This window comes from Phoenix dactylifera, chromosome 1 (assembly GCF_009389715.1).
Source record: "Phoenix dactylifera cultivar Barhee BC4 chromosome 1, palm_55x_up_171113_PBpolish2nd_filt_p, whole genome shotgun sequence".
Lineage (NCBI taxonomy): Eukaryota > Viridiplantae > Streptophyta > Magnoliopsida > Arecales > Arecaceae > Phoenix > Phoenix dactylifera.
In genome coordinates this window covers 21,909,137-21,926,846 of record NC_052392.1, presented here as the reverse complement: position 1 = coordinate 21,926,846, position 17,710 = coordinate 21,909,137, and the positions used below count along the sequence as shown (strand labels likewise).

Here is a 17,710-nt window from a genome sequence, read left to right as displayed (position 1 = left end):
ATATTTTTCAAAGGCAAGTAATGTTGGAAATTTGGAATGATAAAAATAAGGCAGAAGCCACAACTTCCTTGGCCCTCAGAGTCAAACAATGGGGAGATGAGTCTAAACATGCCATCAATTCACACCCCATATTCGAAAACCCCCCGCTTTTTTTTGTTAATAATTGTCTTAATCTACGTTATTGGGTCATCTTTGTCCATATCTTTGGGTCCTTTCCTGCCTAATCTTCTTGGCATCCATATCCGTGTGCCTACTCTACTTGTGCCTTGAAATTTCACCATAAATGCTTCTAAACAACCGGAATGCAAAATACTTAATACATCTTACAAGATTCAAATCAAAGACATTCTCCAATAAGATGATGGTATCTATGAGAATCCATACAAATATGTATTTTGTTCTACATCGGCTATACATTAGGTATATCTTAAATATTTGTATAAAATCAAGGAAACCAAATAGCATTTTTTGGCTAGCTTGTTTGAATGGGGTTCTGGATTATTACAGATGGTACAAAGTAAATCCGGCTCATGGCTCATGTCGAATAGAAGATATTGCAGCACGGGTCTATTTGGGTTGACCACAGACCGATCATAGTACTTGTAATCAGATTTGTGGTAGTTGTGATTGGATTGTAATGGATCTGGACCTTTAGCCTAGTCGGCATGCTATGGCTGAAATGAGAAAAGTATGGGAGCATCCGTGCAGATGTGTGTTTGGTCTCATTTCAGTTATGCATTGGGTAGATCTTGGACATTTATAAAATATCAAAAAAAATCAAAATAACATCTTCTCGCTAACTTTTTAGGGTAAAATTTTAAATTGTTACGGTATCAAACTTAGGTCAGGCCCTAATTGGCTATTATCAATATAATATGCTTCCATTATATTATCATTACTAATAATGCAGTGCCATTATAACTAAGATTGCGACTAATTTAATTGATGTATACACTCATGTTTTCTGGCGCTTATACTATATATAATGTTGCAAATTCATTTAGATTTTTATCTATGTATTGAAGAATCAGCGAGCCAACATTACAAGTTCACAAAATTTGTAAATTATATTATTATAACCTTTGTATGTTGAAGTGGATATCACAACATACCTTTTGAAAAAGAATAACTTTTTAGAGACTTTCATTTTGCAAAAGCAATCCCTACCCTCCAATTAGTCCCACCATGCGTTTCATCATCAACATTAATTAGCCCAACCCCAACCTAAACCTTCTCCACGTTTGGAGTTTGTTCTCTGCATCAATGGACCACAGGAATCAATGCTTTCTCATATTAATAAATTTGGCTATCATGTTTTCTTCTTAATAAACCACATTATTGGTTTGAAAGAACGTTTTGAAGGAAGAAAAGTAAGCAAGCATTCCACTTTACAATGTTAACATTAGGTATGACCTATTAAGTATATTAAAGCATGCTGAGAAATCTTTTTCACCATTTGTGATACATCAACGCGCATCTTTGTCAACAAGAATCCAGTTTCTTCTAATCCTCTTACCATCACCCATGCCTCTCTCTCTCTCCCTCTCTCGCACGCGCGCACGCACACGCACACATTAAACCCTCCAACCCACTTCCATTGTGTCCACATGGATCACACTTTTCTTTCCATCCCACCACCATCGGCCCCTCCAATTTTTTTCTCCAATCTCTCATCTTTTTTTTCTTCCTCACTTGCTCGTCAACTTCCATTTTCTATCCCACTCCAGTGGATTCGGGTTGTATCTTTGGCGCGGAAGAATAGCTGTTCTTCTTTCACGACATCAACCATTAGATAGCTTCTTGCATAGATATCAAAGCATTCTAAATTCTCTCGTCCATTTGCAATTGCTGCACTAGGTGAATTCTTCTTTCGCACGAAAGATGTAACCCTGGTCCCCCTCTAGTTACCTCTTATCTAACCGTGGTACTAGAGAAAATTTGGATTCTTCAATTAAATCATGTATCTTGTCACCTTATCTTTCTTGATATCGGTTTTATGGTTTGTGATTTAATTAATTTTATTTAGCACATGATTCTATAGCTTTTTCTGATGATAATGCTGTATAAATTTGATTTGTCATTCGTTGAGTTATTACTCGCGCATATCATTGTTTTATTTGCTCTCTGCTTGTAATATTTGAGTTAAGATGTGTAGAATTGAACCATCCATCTAATGAAATTATTGCTACCCAAAGAGTATCCTAGATGGCCAGTAACATGTTTGATTGTCAAAATTCTTATAATAGAGTTCACCCTTGCTATTTTCATATTGAAATATTTACTATGAAGCATTTGCTGATTCATAATCTTAAAGGACTTATGAAGGAAAGATTTTTTTCTAACGAACACAGGAAAGATTATTTAAATCATAAAACATGACCAATGTTGGTGATGGTTTGTCATGTTTTGCAAATGTTCTATAAGTCATTCTAACTGCACCGGAGAAATGATATGAATTGATGTCATCAATGATTTGCTTATATCATCAAGAATACTTACAAAATCATTTCATAAGACTCAATCCTTTCTCATGGACCCTCTTAAGAGAAAATTAATTTCACTATTCACATACAAGGCAATGTTTATAAAATCTGAGGCAAATCTGATCTCTAGAGTCCATTCCCAGGATAAGCGCAAGAGAACAGAATCCATATTTTTTATTGATAAATCAGATTTGTTATATTAATCTAATATAAATACATATGTAGGAATCATAAAATAAAATATACAAGAAATTAAAAAAAACATTTGCCACAATATGTCTTCTGTGTGATTGGCTACATATGATGTCATCCAATTTGTAGTACTATTTGCTTTCCTATAAATATATATTACCTCGTATGGACATAGAGTATCTCCCATTGTCCAATGAAGAGATTTAATCAATTTTTGACCAAAATTCAACTTTCCCATATGAAAATACCTCATCGAGTAATTATCGCATTATTAATATATCCTTTTGTATAGCATAAAATGGTGAAGTTAATTTTCAGACATAAAAGCATTAAAAGAAAAGGCAATAGGTCACGCACTTGATCAAATGTTGACATGGTTAACTTTAATATGGCTTCCTAATATATTTCTTGTACTCAAAAAATAATTTTTCATACTTAAATTTGTTATTTATTTCATTTTTTTCGCTGCATGCGTGAAAGGAAATACACCTGTTAAGAAAATTTTTGAAATTAACTTAAAGACAGCTTCCTAAAATATTTTTTTCTATATATGATAATTTCTAATATATTTAGATATATACAACTTCTTAAAATATTTTCAATATATTTAGATAATTTTAATATATCTAGATAATTTTTATTTTTAAAAATTTATGAATATTAAAGATGATTTTTTATATATTTTTTTTGAATTTTGAAAAGCGATTGAGTTTTCTCTCTCCTTTCGATTTAATAGTTGCAACGATGAAACCCGAGCAATGGATAGGGAGACAATAAAATTTTAAATACAAATTTATGTAATAGAAGAATGAATAATATCTCAGAAAATATAATGAAAAATAAATATAAATGCAGGAAGTGGGAAATAGAATGAAATTCCTATACCATCCCCCCTCTTCAAACCCCTTAACCGTGGCCTCTCTTGCTCTTAACCAACTTCTCAACTGTGCACAAAGAAATTATAAATAAGAATTAGATTGTTCTATAAGAGGAAAACTAATTATTTTATTCAAAACTCTTTCTTTCTTTTTGTTACTCTGTGCCTCATAATCTTTTTCCTCTTTTATAATAAAAATCTTTCATAATTCATGCAAAATATATAAAATAAGAAAGCATGAAAATATAATAAGAAACTATGTGTGTGTGTGTGTATATATTAATAAATTTTAAATGAAGAAAAGAAAACATATAAATATGACAATTAATTGATCTAAAAACAAAGATGAGAAAAAACCAACTAATTATTGCTAATATTAATACTAAACGGCGGGCAATTACAGGGTCACACCGCCCGGCTATAGTAGTTCATAGTTGGCAACTTTTTTTCAAGGTTGAGGACAATCTTAATACTACAACGTTAACACCTGACTTTGCTATGTGAGGACTAATGCAGGCATGTATTTAGTTCCACATTGGTTATTTGCTGGATAAATCTTGAGTATTTATGCAGGATCAAAGAACCCAAATAATATTTTTTAGCTAGCCATTTTGAGTGAGGTATTAGCTTGTTACAAATGGTATCAGAGCAGACATGGCCCATAACCTATGTAAACTAAGGGACACAGCAGCACGGATTCATTAAGGCTGACCACGGACTGATCGTGGTGCTTATGGTTAGATTTATATAGATTTAACCCCTTAGCCTGACGAGAATGTCAAGACTTAAATGGAGGGAGTATATGAGGATCCGTGCGGGCGTGTGTTTAGTCCCACATTGATTATTTGCTAGGAAGATCTTAGATATTTATATGTTGTTACAAAGCTTTGGTTAGATGATGGGGTTGAATCATTGTAGACTTGCTTCACCACCTTTAGGCCTTGGTTGCAACTACAGTAAAAAAAAAAGAGGAAAGAACCAAAAGTGATTATTTTATTTTCTTCCTTAATATTTTTTTTTTGCATGATTTTTTTTTTGCTAGCATTATATTTTTTTTTCTTTTTGAAGGTTCCTTTTGTTTGCGCTATTTTTTTTTTTTTCTGTGAATGTAATATTTTTTTACATGACTTAGGACTTTTTGGTTTTTGCACCTCTAGGCCTTGGTTGCAACTACAATAAAAAAAAAGAGAAAAGAGCCAAAAGTAATTATTTTATTTTCTTCCTTAATATTTTATTGTGCATGATTTTTTTTGCGAGCATTATATTTTTTTTCTTTTTGAACGTTCCTTTTGTTTGTGCTTTTTTTTTTGTGAGTGTAATATTTTTTTACATGACTTAGGACTTTTTTGTTATTGGCACGTGAGAAGAAAAATATTAGGAAGGAATTTAAATTCATTTTTTGTACATGAATTATTTTTTCGTGGTCATGAAGAAAAAAATGATGGAATTTGATTATGAGAAAAATATTAACAATCTAGGATTTTTCTTTTTTGTGAAATTCAAAATTTTAGAAAAATATTAGCGATCTAGGATTTTCCCTTTTGTGAAATTTGAATTTTTTGAGAGAGGGATTTTTTTTTTCTTTGGCACAGAAAAATATTAGGAAACAATTTTATATAAAGAGTTGTAAGAGGAAAATATTGGCGATGTAGGATTTTCTTTTTGTGGAATTCAAAATTTTAGAAAATATTAGTGCTGCAAGATTTTTCAATTTTGTGGGATTTGAATTTTTTTGTGCATGACTTAGGATTTTCCTTTTTTTGTACACGTGGAGAAAAATATCAAGAAGGAATTCGAATTCCATTTCTTTGTGCAAGAATTTTTTTTGTGAGTACGGAGAAAAACATGGCTCTGAAGTTTGATCAAGAGAGAGCACATATGGTTCATGGGTTCCCAATGACGCTAACACAACTACAACAAAGCAATCTTGCATTGGTCATTCTAGTAGGATTAACAAACTCCTTATCAGTGATTGATCGATCTCCTAATGATGCTACTAGTAAAACTCTGAGAATGCCGTACACGTATTAACCATCTTTAGCTAGCACACATGATCCTTCTGTTAGCACATCCCCTAATTTTAGGAGACTGATGTGGCCCACTTCATAAGTTTATCCCACATCAAGATAAACCTAATTTAAATGGTGATTAAATCCAATCAAATTAAAAAGTTTTTAAGAGTTTATCTTATCTGATAGTTTCTGTGATAGATGGAAATATTTAGAGATAAACCTTATGGATAAGGATACAAGTCTCTAACCTAGCAGTATAAAAATAAGTTTATAGATCCATGACCTAAGGCACTCAAGTCCTGCATAGGTTAGAAGATCCGGATCTCTTCTCTCTCGTGGGGTACTCTCTCTCTCTCTTTCTGGTATGACATCTTCGTGCTCGAACAGCATAGGCGGAGGTCAGTAAAAATTATTTTATTTATTTGTTATTCCGCTGCGCATACTCTACCCAACACCTTCTTCTTGACAAATATGTACGAATAAATTATCTATGTGACAAAATATTTTTGTCATCCACCAAAAAAAAAATATTTTCATTACATATGGTAAACCTATATTTTCATTTTCATTCCAGATGGAGACATGCTTTAGGGGGGCGACGATGCTGTGGAGGGAGAGGATCACATAGGGAGAGATTTTGATCATTAAATATTGTTTCTTATATTTTTTTTGGATTTTGATTGTTGAATGTTGGTGGTATATTAAGTTATAGAGCAGATATTACGTTCGTACATTGTTAAGATTTTATTGTGGTGAATGAATTTAGAAAATATAATTTCGATTGTTATTATTAGAATTCATTGATTGATTGATTATGTCAAACTTAGTCGGTCTTACCAAACTTTGTCAGTCTCCTTGTTCTATATAAAGGCTGCTCCTGTGTATTATAATTAACGGGCAGAAATATAATTCTTTTATTTTTCTCTTCTTTTCCAAATATTTCAACAGTTATGTATTATTATTATTATTTTTTTTTTTGATACAAACAGGGCATAAGCCAGAAATTACAAAAGTAAGAAATGGCCAATGAATACATGTCCTTCCACAAAAGATGCTGAAGGTCTGGAGGGGCTGATGAGATAGCTTCTCAGCCACTGAATTACCAATTCTTCTGCTATGAGTGGCTGAAAAAGTGAACAGGGAATGTCTCCAAGCAAAGATATCATGCAATAGAGGATTAGAAGGGGCCGAATGCTTGTGTGGTGAGTTCAGCAGGAAGATAATAACAGTCTGAGTCCCCTTCAATCCATAATTGTGAAGCGTGATAATTCAAAACAGCACACCTAATTCTCTCCCAAGTTGCCATCAACTCAGCATAAGGAACAGTATACTGAGGCAGCGGGCGCCCAGCGACACAAAGAAGCATTACTATCTCTAAGCACATAACCCATTTGTATTATTATGATTTAATGATATCCGGGAAACACAGACTGTTGAGCAAATAATATGCAGCGGTATATAGTTATTGCTAAAGCTATTGCAGGTTGTTGCGTAAACATAAAAATAGGATTTGTTGACTAAACATAAAAAAAATCGCTGACAAAACTTTTTACAAAAACTATCGTCTATAATCAAAAAATCATTGCACAAATTTTTTTGAACATTGTTGCTTAAATAATATGAAACCACTGCCTAAATATAAAAACAAATAGTTATTCGACCTATCTTCTACTTTCCGAACCGAAAGAAGTTAGGACAGAAAAATCTCCTCCCTCTTTAAGGCACCTACCTGATGGAATAAACAGCCCTGACTCTTAGACCAATTCAGGCAACCTCACCGAATCGAAGAAAAAAGGCTCCATTCTTCTATAAGGAGGTGAGATCGTGGCCTAAACATGAAAAATTGGCGCCTAAATATTAAAAAAAAATCATTGCCTAAGCATGAAAAACTGTTGCCTAAACCTATAAATATCGTTGCTGAAATATGAAAAACCACTGCCTAAAATGAAAAGAAATATTGCAAAAACTTTCAGAAAACCATTGCCTGAACATGAATAACTACTGTTTAAATTGGAAAAATCACAGCCAAATTCTCTCGAAAATTGTTGCCTAAACATTAATAACCGCTACCAAAAATTACAATAAACCTCGCCAATTCTTCCAAAAAACCGTAGCCTCAAAAAAAAAAAACAGCTGCCAGAACCTCAAAAAAACATAAAAATGTTGTATAAACAAAAAAAAAAATGTTGTATAATCAAAAAAAAAACCGCTGCCTCTCTCTGTTACGGTCGTTGCCTTTGGTTAGCAAAAATGCTGCCTTAAGGTTCTATTAGGTAATGGTTATTTAGCTGCTGTTTTAAATTCGAAAAACCGTTGTCTTTTAATTTTAGGCGACGGCCGCGTAGACAGCAGCCGGAAAACCGTTGACAAAAACTTGGACACAAAGATTTTGGGCTTTCAGGTTGCACTTTTTCGGCCATTTTTGTTGCAATGTCTGAGGTACATCATAACAACATGTCATTCTATAAAGCCTCACGGATGGGAGAGATGGTGGTGAAGGTGTTCGGATTACCAAATATAGCCAGACCACGCCGAGTCTTGGCATGCCTGAAAGAAAAAATGGTTGAGTTTCAGATAGTCCCTGTAGATTTGTCCAAGGGGGAGCAGAAAAGCCCAGAGTTCCTCAAGCTGCAGGCTAAATCTTACATTGCTTCTTTTCTTTTATTAGTTTTACTCCTGCATCTCCTTCTCCATTAAAAATGAATTGCTAGCCTATGAGCCTTGCATGAGGCTGGATCATTTCGCCATGTCTAGATTCCTATGTAAGAAATTAGTGATGATTTACTTCGAAATAAGGACGTCTACTTACTCCGTCAGAGATTTCCTTCGACACTTTGTTCATCATGGCAACCATTTGGTGTTGTTCCTACGGTGAAAGACGGAGATCTTACTCTTTTTGGTAAGCACCACTCATCTAATGTCATCTCTCCATCAACAAGCATGCACGTAATCATGCTTTCCAATCTCATAGCAATGAAAACTCTGATCAAGATAACTTCGCGCAGAGTCTCGTGCGATCATGAGGTACTATGCTCAGAAGTATGCAAAGCAAGGGACTGATCTACTATGGAATAGTTTGGAGGAGAAGGCTCTTGTGGAGCTGTGGCTAGAAGTTGAAGGGCAAAACTTCCACCCACCCACCTACACTCTGGTGATACAAGCTGTGCTCTTCCCCAAGTTGGGCATCCCCCAGGAGCATAAAGCCATGGAAAGGCTGTCCAAGTTCTTTGCTGGTGACTTCTTTAGCCTAGCTGACCTCTCCCACCTCCCTTTCACCCAGTTGCTTGTCAGGTTGGGAAGGCAAATATGATCAAGAATAGGAAGCAAGTGAATGCTTGGTGGGAGGACATCTCCAACAGGCCTGCTTGGAAGGAGGTCCTCCAAATGCATGCAGTTTGGCGAGACTGCAATGAGAATGAATAAATATGAATAACTTACCTTTTATTTAAGTAGAAAATATGCACAAGGTTTCCATCACCCGTCCCAAGCCTCAACGATAATATCTGTAGATTTTTTCCTTTTAGTGGGGATCGGAGAAGAAATGCAGTAATGTTCCATAGGAAGATTGAGGAAGTCTAAGCTTTTGTGCTCCCCATGGGACAAGCAACCATGCATCATCAAGCAGATTGAAACTCCCCAAAAAAGCCTGCTTGTGTGTAGTGAGAAGCCGGTTTCACCCAAAAAAAAAAAACTCCCCAGGGAGTACAGGTATCCTGAATCACAGAGTCGATGAGGCATGGAGGTGGTTGGACTTCGGTAGTACGGTAGTAGAAGTACTTGTAGTCATGGAAGGCCTGCTTGCAGAAGCACATTAATTGATTAAAGGTTTATAGAGCAAATTATGAATCATGTTACAAGGAAAAAAAAAATTCTCCCTGCGTTAGAGGAACCAAAATTTGGAGCATAACAAAATCTATATCAGGTACAGTGGCAGCGGAGCGGAATCGATGCACCCTCTGGTTTTCGCTTCTCTCGGATTATTGCTTCTCGAATCATCGGTAGCTTTTGATAGACCTTTCTCCATATGTGGTTCACAGAACCATCTGGATGAATGGCCCCAACACCACTTGGGCTGCCATTGTCATACTCAAAGATGGACTGAACACGAGCCATGTTCATACGGAACCTATCCATCTGCTCTTTCGAGATACTCCTCAAATGGTTCACAAGCCACTTTGGTTGCAAAGCATTGCTGACTGACACAAAAACTGAAAACTCTGTGTAGTCCACCATCCCTTCAAATGGAAGCTCGATGCTGTCGCTCACAACAACTGGTATGCAGAGACTCATGACAGCATCAAAGAGGCGACATGAGGTGGGTGTGTCTCCTGCAGGGTGCAAACAAAATTCTGAGGTTCGCATGCCTTTTATTGACTGTTCGCGACCGGTTGCATTTGGGAAACCTTCTTCCATGATAACACCAGGCTCGTTAACAAGCAAATCCCACAATTTTTCACGAACTAATCCACCCTGCAACAGAAGGATTATGAGTTAGAAATTGTCGATTCTTCAAAAATATAGAATGGTATATCTGCTGAAACCATCATGGAAAAAAGAGGAGAAAATCTTTTCAGGTCAAAATGATCATCATTAGATCCTGCAATCTGTCGGAAAGATGATATAAAGAATTCTTATGACAAATTTCAAGTGCGCGAAAACAAGATGGCTAAGAGAGCTTTATTGGAAAAGAAATCACTCCTCGTGCATGCATGTGTGTTTGCATGCATCTTGGCACAGGGGAGGGGTTTTGCAGCTTTCATAACATCTCTAAAAAATAAATGAATTTTTGCATTTGTAACAATTTCATGATGGATCAAGCATATTACTTCAATTTGCATGTTTTTATTTAGTTACATTTAACCTCTCATAATACCAACACCAAAACATTTTTTGATAATATTCTTGTCTGCCCTCCCTGACAAAGGAAACAAGAATAAAGTTCATATTCCATCTTTCTGCTACTTTAAATTATCCATCAGTCATTTGACAGTATTCCAACATAAATGCAATAAAGCCTTCTGTCACCAATAAGTGAACGAATAAAACTATAGAAGTTTTAGATAGGGTTCTCTCCATAAGGAGAATTCAAAAATGAAATTTACATGGCTCACTAAGAATCATCCTGAGCGCATGTACTTTAGTCACTCACTGCTTACTGCAAGATGAAAATTGGCATAAGTTTCCATCTCGCAATGAAATGGAGGATGCCATAGAATCTTTCAGAGTTAACTAAGAGTGTTTGTTAAACCATGTACATGCCAATCGAATTGGCTACATCTCCAAAACCTGCAGTAGACCATGTTTGACCCATGTTGAACTGCACACGTACCATATCAAGTTTGTGACAGACCACAAAATATCATAATGAACCACCAAACTGAGCCAAAACTAGTTACACATGCCATGTCGCTCCTTAACCGGCCCCTATTGTGGAATTTTGAATGATAAACTACCTCCAGTGGTAGGCAGAGTTTTCATCATTGGGGCATTACCCTGCTGGACCTTTACTATAGCATATACGTGTCTCTATTGATAAAAGAATTGATTGATACTTTACATATAAAGGAGTTGGCCTAATCATGAATATAAAAAATATACTTACCTAATAGTAATATTTATAAAAAAATTATGAATGAATGTTTAACTAATTTTAATGAGATGCATTGTTTAGCTTTCCAGATTTACTAAATTTTTAAGTTGCTTGAATGTTACTTCCATTCAAATATATATACATGAATTTGTCAAAAAAGATTAGATATATCGATTTCTTTAGCCACCCTTTCTTATTTACAACAAATCAGTGACAAAGTGCATACCTAAACAAATTGTCTCATAAGGGCTTGCATTGTTAAGTTTTCCTTGATTCATGTTGCTTCTTGTAACAAAAGTACATTTGTTTTGCTTGAGAAAGAAAGACCCAAATAAGTTTCATTAGTATCGAATGCAAAAGACATGCTAATACTGCATTCCGATAATAATCAATATGGTGTGGTAAGATGGTTTGTAGCAATAAGGATAAAAAGGTATAAAGCCTGAATCCATTAACTTTTTGTTAATATTAATGATACTCAACTACACTGTATGAACTTCATCCAACCTAATACCTGTGCCCATCTAGAAATATGTTAACTATTACCATGCGGAACCACAAGATAAGAGTAATATATTTTAACAACACAAATTAATCTATGTGCATAATTATGTAAGAACACATTGTGAAGACAGAGGGGATGGGCTATGGTTTATCATAATTAAATGAAATCTAACAAAATATTTGTTTTGAGCTCTGGATATATTCACCTTGAATGAAATATCTAAAAGATATTTTGACAATCTTCCCAATACCAATTTTCAGCTCTGTTCTCTTTACCTGTTAAGGGTCCATTGATAGTGCTTAATTTATATTCAAAAAAAGGCATGAAGTAATAGATAATTATGATATAACTAATAAGATTGCGCTCGTGCTCAATCACATTAAAATTTCTTATAACTGTTATTATGATGGCAGAAATTCATCAAAAATAAAATTATTTATTAATTGTATTAGAAGCAGGAGACTAACCCGATGCCTGTGTTTAGCCCCTTTGAAGTAGAGAAGGGTATCTCGATGCTGATTCTCCAACAAGTTAAGTCTAGGGAGCAGATGTGTATAAGGTACAATTACATCTTTAAGTAATGACACCTGGGTGTGTTGTATCGTATGCGAAGAGTTACTATTTGAAGACTTGGAGTCGAGCTTGTACCAACCCCCAAAATCAACCACTAGAAGTATAGCTGGGGCTATCTCACGTCTAACATGCCACATCGCGACTGGGTCTGTCAAAGAATGCTTCAAGTTTTAAGACAACCTGACAATCCACAGGCTGAACCATAAGCAGCTAAATACAACAGTAGCTTAAGCAAGACAATCACAATTCTCAACCATAGAAATTCTAAAGTCAGAGAGTACAATAACATGTTTTGGACTTCCACAACCGGAATATAAAGATCTCTCCCTTTTAGAAATTAGATTGCTAGTTTGCCAATGCCAAGTTCGATGCTTAGTGGGTAATAATGATGACTGCCAAAGACAATTGAATTTCAGGTTCAATAATCAATAGTATTTTGCTTGGTGGTATAGGAACTTCTAAAAGTTTTAAAATTTTAACTTTAGATTTGAGAAATATGCACTGCACCCAGATATGATAAGAACCAGATCCCTTTATGGCATCTAGATTAGCCTAATATCAACTATTGAATTTTAAGGTAAAATAGTCATCATACTTCTATATACTTCACAAAGTGTATGAAAGATAAGCTTAACAAGAAAGAAATGGAGAAATCTACCGAACCAAGATATGGTTGTGCTTCAGGTGATCAATTCATAGGCCTCTGTTGCCTACCTTGACAATAATGAGTTACTCGAAACTTACAGGATAGAAGATTGTGGGGCTTAATGTCAGTATCAAATTGCCCAAAATATGTATGTCAAGATCAAGTTATTCCTTCAACAAGGTAGCTGACTTCTTTTATCAAAAACTGGCATTATTATAATTATTCCTGAATATCCTGAATGACTACTCGGACTCCTTATTCCCAAATAATTGTAAATATTATGTTGCATTTCATAGTTAATAAGGTAAATGAATGAAGTATTTCTACTTAAATAGTCTCCCAACCTATACCGACAGAAGTTGTTCACTCTAGAGTCTAAACTACACTTTAATCTCAGATGCTACTTACCTTCACCTCACATCTTAGTATCGTTTTCTCCTCGTCACTATGTTATGTATTTTACTTTGTCTACTCATTTATGTTTATTTGTTTATTTATTTTGGAATTATCTTTGACAACAAGCACCAGACCTAAAATGAATTTCAGGTTGCCAAGAAGAACAGTTCATGTAGTTGAGATTTGAGAAATACCTGAGAAAAATGTAGTGGAGCAACATCATATCTGAAATAGACTAGATGCTGATGTTAAATATGATTATTAAAAACAAAAAAATGATTTAAAAAATTTCAACAACTGAAAAATAATGCTTAAACATGACTCGCCACCCGCAATAATGTCGAGAAATACAGCAACAAACAAAGATGATGCATATAACTTAACTCAGATGGAGACACGGAGAGATAAAACAAATCTATAAATAAAGCAAATTGACAACTAACATAACAAGCAACAATTTTTCTAGGACGGTGCTTTAGACCAGCCACCAAACATCAAATGGACAAGAGTACCCACAAGAAAAATTACAAAACTCAAGATTCCGCTTGCTTGGTGCGAGGAAAAGGGAAACTTTCCCTCAGTCGCCGATTACAAAGTAAAGGAGAAGAAGTAAGTAGTCGGCCTTAAACAAATGACTTCAAATAGTAAAATTCCTACAAAATTTAGAGGGTTAGATTACTGGATAGAAAGCTATTTACCGGTGAGGACAAAAATGTGATCCCGGCCACCGGATCTTCTCCAGGCCTCCGAGTCCCTGATCCGATCCACCACCTCCCTCTGCCTCCTGTAATCCTCATTCCCCTCCTTTTTCCTGAAACCCCACTTCCTCCCCCACCCGAGCTCCATCTCCGCACTCAGCGTCGCGAAGAACGGCACAAACACGACGTCTGCTGCGTCAGGTTCGTAGACCCTCCCCGCGAACGACGCCCCTCTCGACCCTTCGGGCGTCTCGAGATCCCCAAGCAGCCAGTACTCGGCGCTGTACTGCTTGATGATGGGGTTCTCCGGGTACGGCGGCCGCTCGACGGCGCGCCGGCGGCCGGAGGAGATTTCGGTGCGGAGATCCGCGTCGGGGTCGACACCGATCCGGGTGTCCGGGCCGGAGAGGGACCAATAGAGATCGAGGAGGCCGTAGTTGAAGGATCTGGGGAGATCGGCGACGAAGATCTTGAGGCGGGGTTGGGACTGGGAGCTAGGTTTTTGGGAGGAGGAGGAGGAGAGGGAGCTCAGAGGGGGGGAATAGGTTTTGGATTTGGATGACAGGAAGAGAAGGAAGAGGAGGGAGAAGAACGACAAGAAGAGGAGGAGAGGGATGGAGCTCTTCATGGCTTCTCTTCTTCCTCTGCTCCCAGTGGAGAGAGCGGGCTTCCAAGGAGCGACCTATGGGCTCTCTCGGAGCTACAACGCGGAAGGATGGAGTTGTAAAATGACGTTTGACAGGGGGTTAAATGTAACGTTTATTTGATCTGGTCCGGGCCTCCCGGCAGGCCAGATGCCAAACTGGTTCCAAATGGATACAAGAAATTTTAGATGCAGCATCAGAGGGCGAGTATATATTACAATCAACTTCTATCGAGACAAAAAAAAATCATAGAATGGGTTGATGGGTTCTACCATACTTTTGAACTTGTGCCAGACTCGGAATTTTTTTTACTTTCATTTGTGTAGGATGACTAACCATACCAAGTCCTTTTTTTTTAACTATCTGTATTGCTCATCATGAGATATTTTAAAAAAAATATCATCTTAAGAGCCACATCCAAGGACTAGTTTGGTTCATTGAAAGTGGAGGAAAAATAAATGATCAACTAAAAGATAGAAAAATATCTGAAATTTTTGTAAGAAAAATAAAAAAATAGCTTTTTTTATTGAATTTATTATTTATATATCATTAAAAAAATTAATGTGGGATATAAAAAAATCTAATTTCGACCAACTGGAAATTGAAGTGATTTTTTTTTCAAAAATACATGTAAACTTTTAGATAAAATGAGATTAGATTTTTTTTTTTTTGTTGAAGACATAACAAGTATTCTACATAATTTTTTTAAAAAAATATATGCCCAACCAAATATAATCTACTCTAAAATATGCTATTTTCGGTCAACCAAACATATAAAAATCTCTCTTTCAAGCATCATATATCTAGTTTTCCAAAAAAATATTTCAATAACTTTTTTTTTTCACGAACCAAATGAGTTATAAGAACTGGTTGCCAAGCAGAAAGTTGTAACCACTGCACATATCCTAGTTCTCTTTATCAAGTTATATGATAGCAGAAAAATTAATTTTTCTAATATCAACTTGACCACCAACAATAATCAATTTTTTCTTAACTCATCCATGCCAAAGTTCCTCTTAAATAATCAACTATTGTTGGTCTTATCCATTGGACTTTATTATTATTCATGCAACAGCATAACCTCAAGGGTCAAAGTCTAATTCTAACTACATCTCTTTCCAAAGAATGCTAGTGAGGGTTCACATTGCTTTCTCAATCAGCAGCAAAATGAAGGGAGAGGAGGTGGTCGAGCAAGGAAGAGGGAACTGCGGCACTGGATGGGGTCAAGAGAGGTGAGGAGAAAAAATAAAAGAAGTTGCAAGAGTTTGCTAAAGAGTTGATGAAGACTTAATTGTCCATAAAACCAAATTATAGGATCTGGTTGCATTAATTCCGTAAAAGAGAATTATCTTGGTATTCAAGGTGAAATGAAGAATTATCATATAAAAATATCTATATATTTAAATTTACATGGATCATCGTTATCGCATTTCATAGGATTTTCAAATAATATAAGTACCATGGGTCCTCACATACTCTTTTCGTTCAAACCATAATATCTTCATCATGCTAAGAGTTTAAATCCGTTCAAATCTAATCACAAGTATTACGTTCGAACCATAGTCAGTCCTAAGAAATTCGTGTTGCAGTACTATTTGTAACGATCCAGCACCTTACCCCAAAAAGCTAGTTGTAAGGTATTATTTGAGTTCTTTGGTTCTATATGAGTATCTAAGATCTATCCAGCAAATAATCAATGTGGTACTAAATACACGTCCGTACGAGTCCTCACAGTAGTCTCATAAATTTTTGTACAAAAAAATAAATATAAAGTAATTAGCAAATAGAAAATATGTAAAAGACCATGCTTATACAAAACAGGAGCTCCACCATTTTGATTTTCTTGTCAATAAACTAGTAATGTAAAAGATATTTACAAAGTTACTATTACATTTCCCTAAAAGAAGTTACTAAATACACAATCACATATTCAAACTCCAATTTGAGTTTTTTTTGAAACAGCTGGACCCGAATTTGAATTGATTACCTTATCGGGTACGGGTTCGGATCTTATTTGGATTCTACATGAATGCACTACCCTAGTTTGTTTTTCAAATAAAAATCAACATTTTCTGCTTCCAATTCAAAAATCCGATAGTTTATCGATTTCTCAGTTTCTGGACACGATCTCTCCCCTTTCGTCTGCATTCTTTCCTTTTTCTAGTTTATTTGCAGACTTCAACCTCGTATTACTCCCAATCCCTTCCAAATTCTCCCTCCCTCCATGGAAGGAGAAAAAGAAGAAGAGCAGGTGATGAGCGAGGTACACCTGGGCTGCCCTCCTGGTTTCTCCGGTTCCTACGTCTCCCACTTCACTTTCCCCCTTCCATCAACAAGTATCTCGTTTCGTTCCCTTCTCTGTCTACTCTTTCTTTGCCTCTGCTGATGTTTCTTTGGCGAATTTCGTCATACATTTTGTCGGTGGTTTATTAGGTCCATGAGATTACTCCATTCTTGTGTTTCTTAGTTCGATACCATCCGCTATGCTAATTCTAAGTGACCGCCGCCTTTAAAACGATTAGATTTTTTTCCTTGTTTCGAGGAACTATGCTGTAGAGTTCCATTTGGTATTGCAATTGCATGGTTGTCTTTTCCTGACTGCGTTTTGCTGCTTTGGATGCATTTTCTGGAAGAATACTGCTTCCTGGAATGGCGAATCGTGCTTATAAATTATGCATCAGTCCTTATGCATTTGGTGTGATTGAAATCCCACACAGAGGGAGAGAGTCCTGGCTTTTTCATACTCTCTTTGTCTAGACATGCGCAGGGTATCATAAGCCCCATTAATCCACATTTCAACATTTAAGCTTCTAAGTCCCAAGTCAAAATCCAGATTTAAATGGACTCATAGTATTAAGTTACACGAAGTTTGCAAAATTTAGGGATCCTAAACATCTAATGTAAAACTGACCAAAGTAATACTTGTTTCATGCAAGCAAATCCAACTTACTTGCACATAAGCCTACAAAGTGATTTTTTTGAGCTTAAAGAAAAAAAACAAGGTTCTGAAGTAAATATTTTAAGGGAACTCCTTACTAGTAAATTTATTTGAAGGTTCTTCTCCCTAGAAGTTAAATTAAAGATAAAATGACTA

The 17,710-nt window shown here is 35.8% G+C and overlaps 2 protein-coding genes and 1 pseudogene across 4 annotated transcripts in view; 2 read left to right on the top strand and 1 right to left on the bottom strand.

Annotated features, from left to right (window-relative positions):
• The first annotated feature begins 8,002 nt into the window (after positions 1-8,002).
• LOC103711516 lies at positions 8,003-9,255 on the top strand (annotated as a pseudogene).
• An 89-nt stretch (positions 9,256-9,344) lies between these two features.
• On the bottom strand, positions 9,345-14,777 carry LOC103711497 (probable arabinosyltransferase ARAD1). Its single transcript, XM_008797659.3, has 3 exons — positions 13,973-14,777; positions 12,127-12,380; positions 9,345-10,034 (listed from the first exon to the last, which is right to left on the bottom strand). The coding sequence occupies exons 1-3, from the start codon at positions 14,598-14,600 to the stop codon at positions 9,483-9,485; spliced, it is 1,434 nt and encodes a 477-aa protein (XP_008795881.1). The 5' UTR covers positions 14,601-14,777; the 3' UTR covers positions 9,345-9,482.
• Positions 14,778-16,690: 1,913 nt separating this feature from the next.
• Positions 16,691-17,710, top strand: part of LOC103711496 (methyltransferase-like protein 22) — a 10,300-nt gene continuing 9,280 nt past the window's right edge. The window contains exon 1 of one of the 3 annotated variants that reach the window (XM_008797654.4): positions 16,691-16,952. In XM_008797654.4, coding sequence (XP_008795876.1) covers positions 16,841-16,952 — 112 coding nt within the window. In that variant the 5' untranslated portion in view covers positions 16,691-16,840. The remainder of the gene's footprint in view (positions 16,953-17,710) is intronic. The other 2 variants (XM_008797657.4, XM_008797653.4) reach the window with 2 other exon arrangements.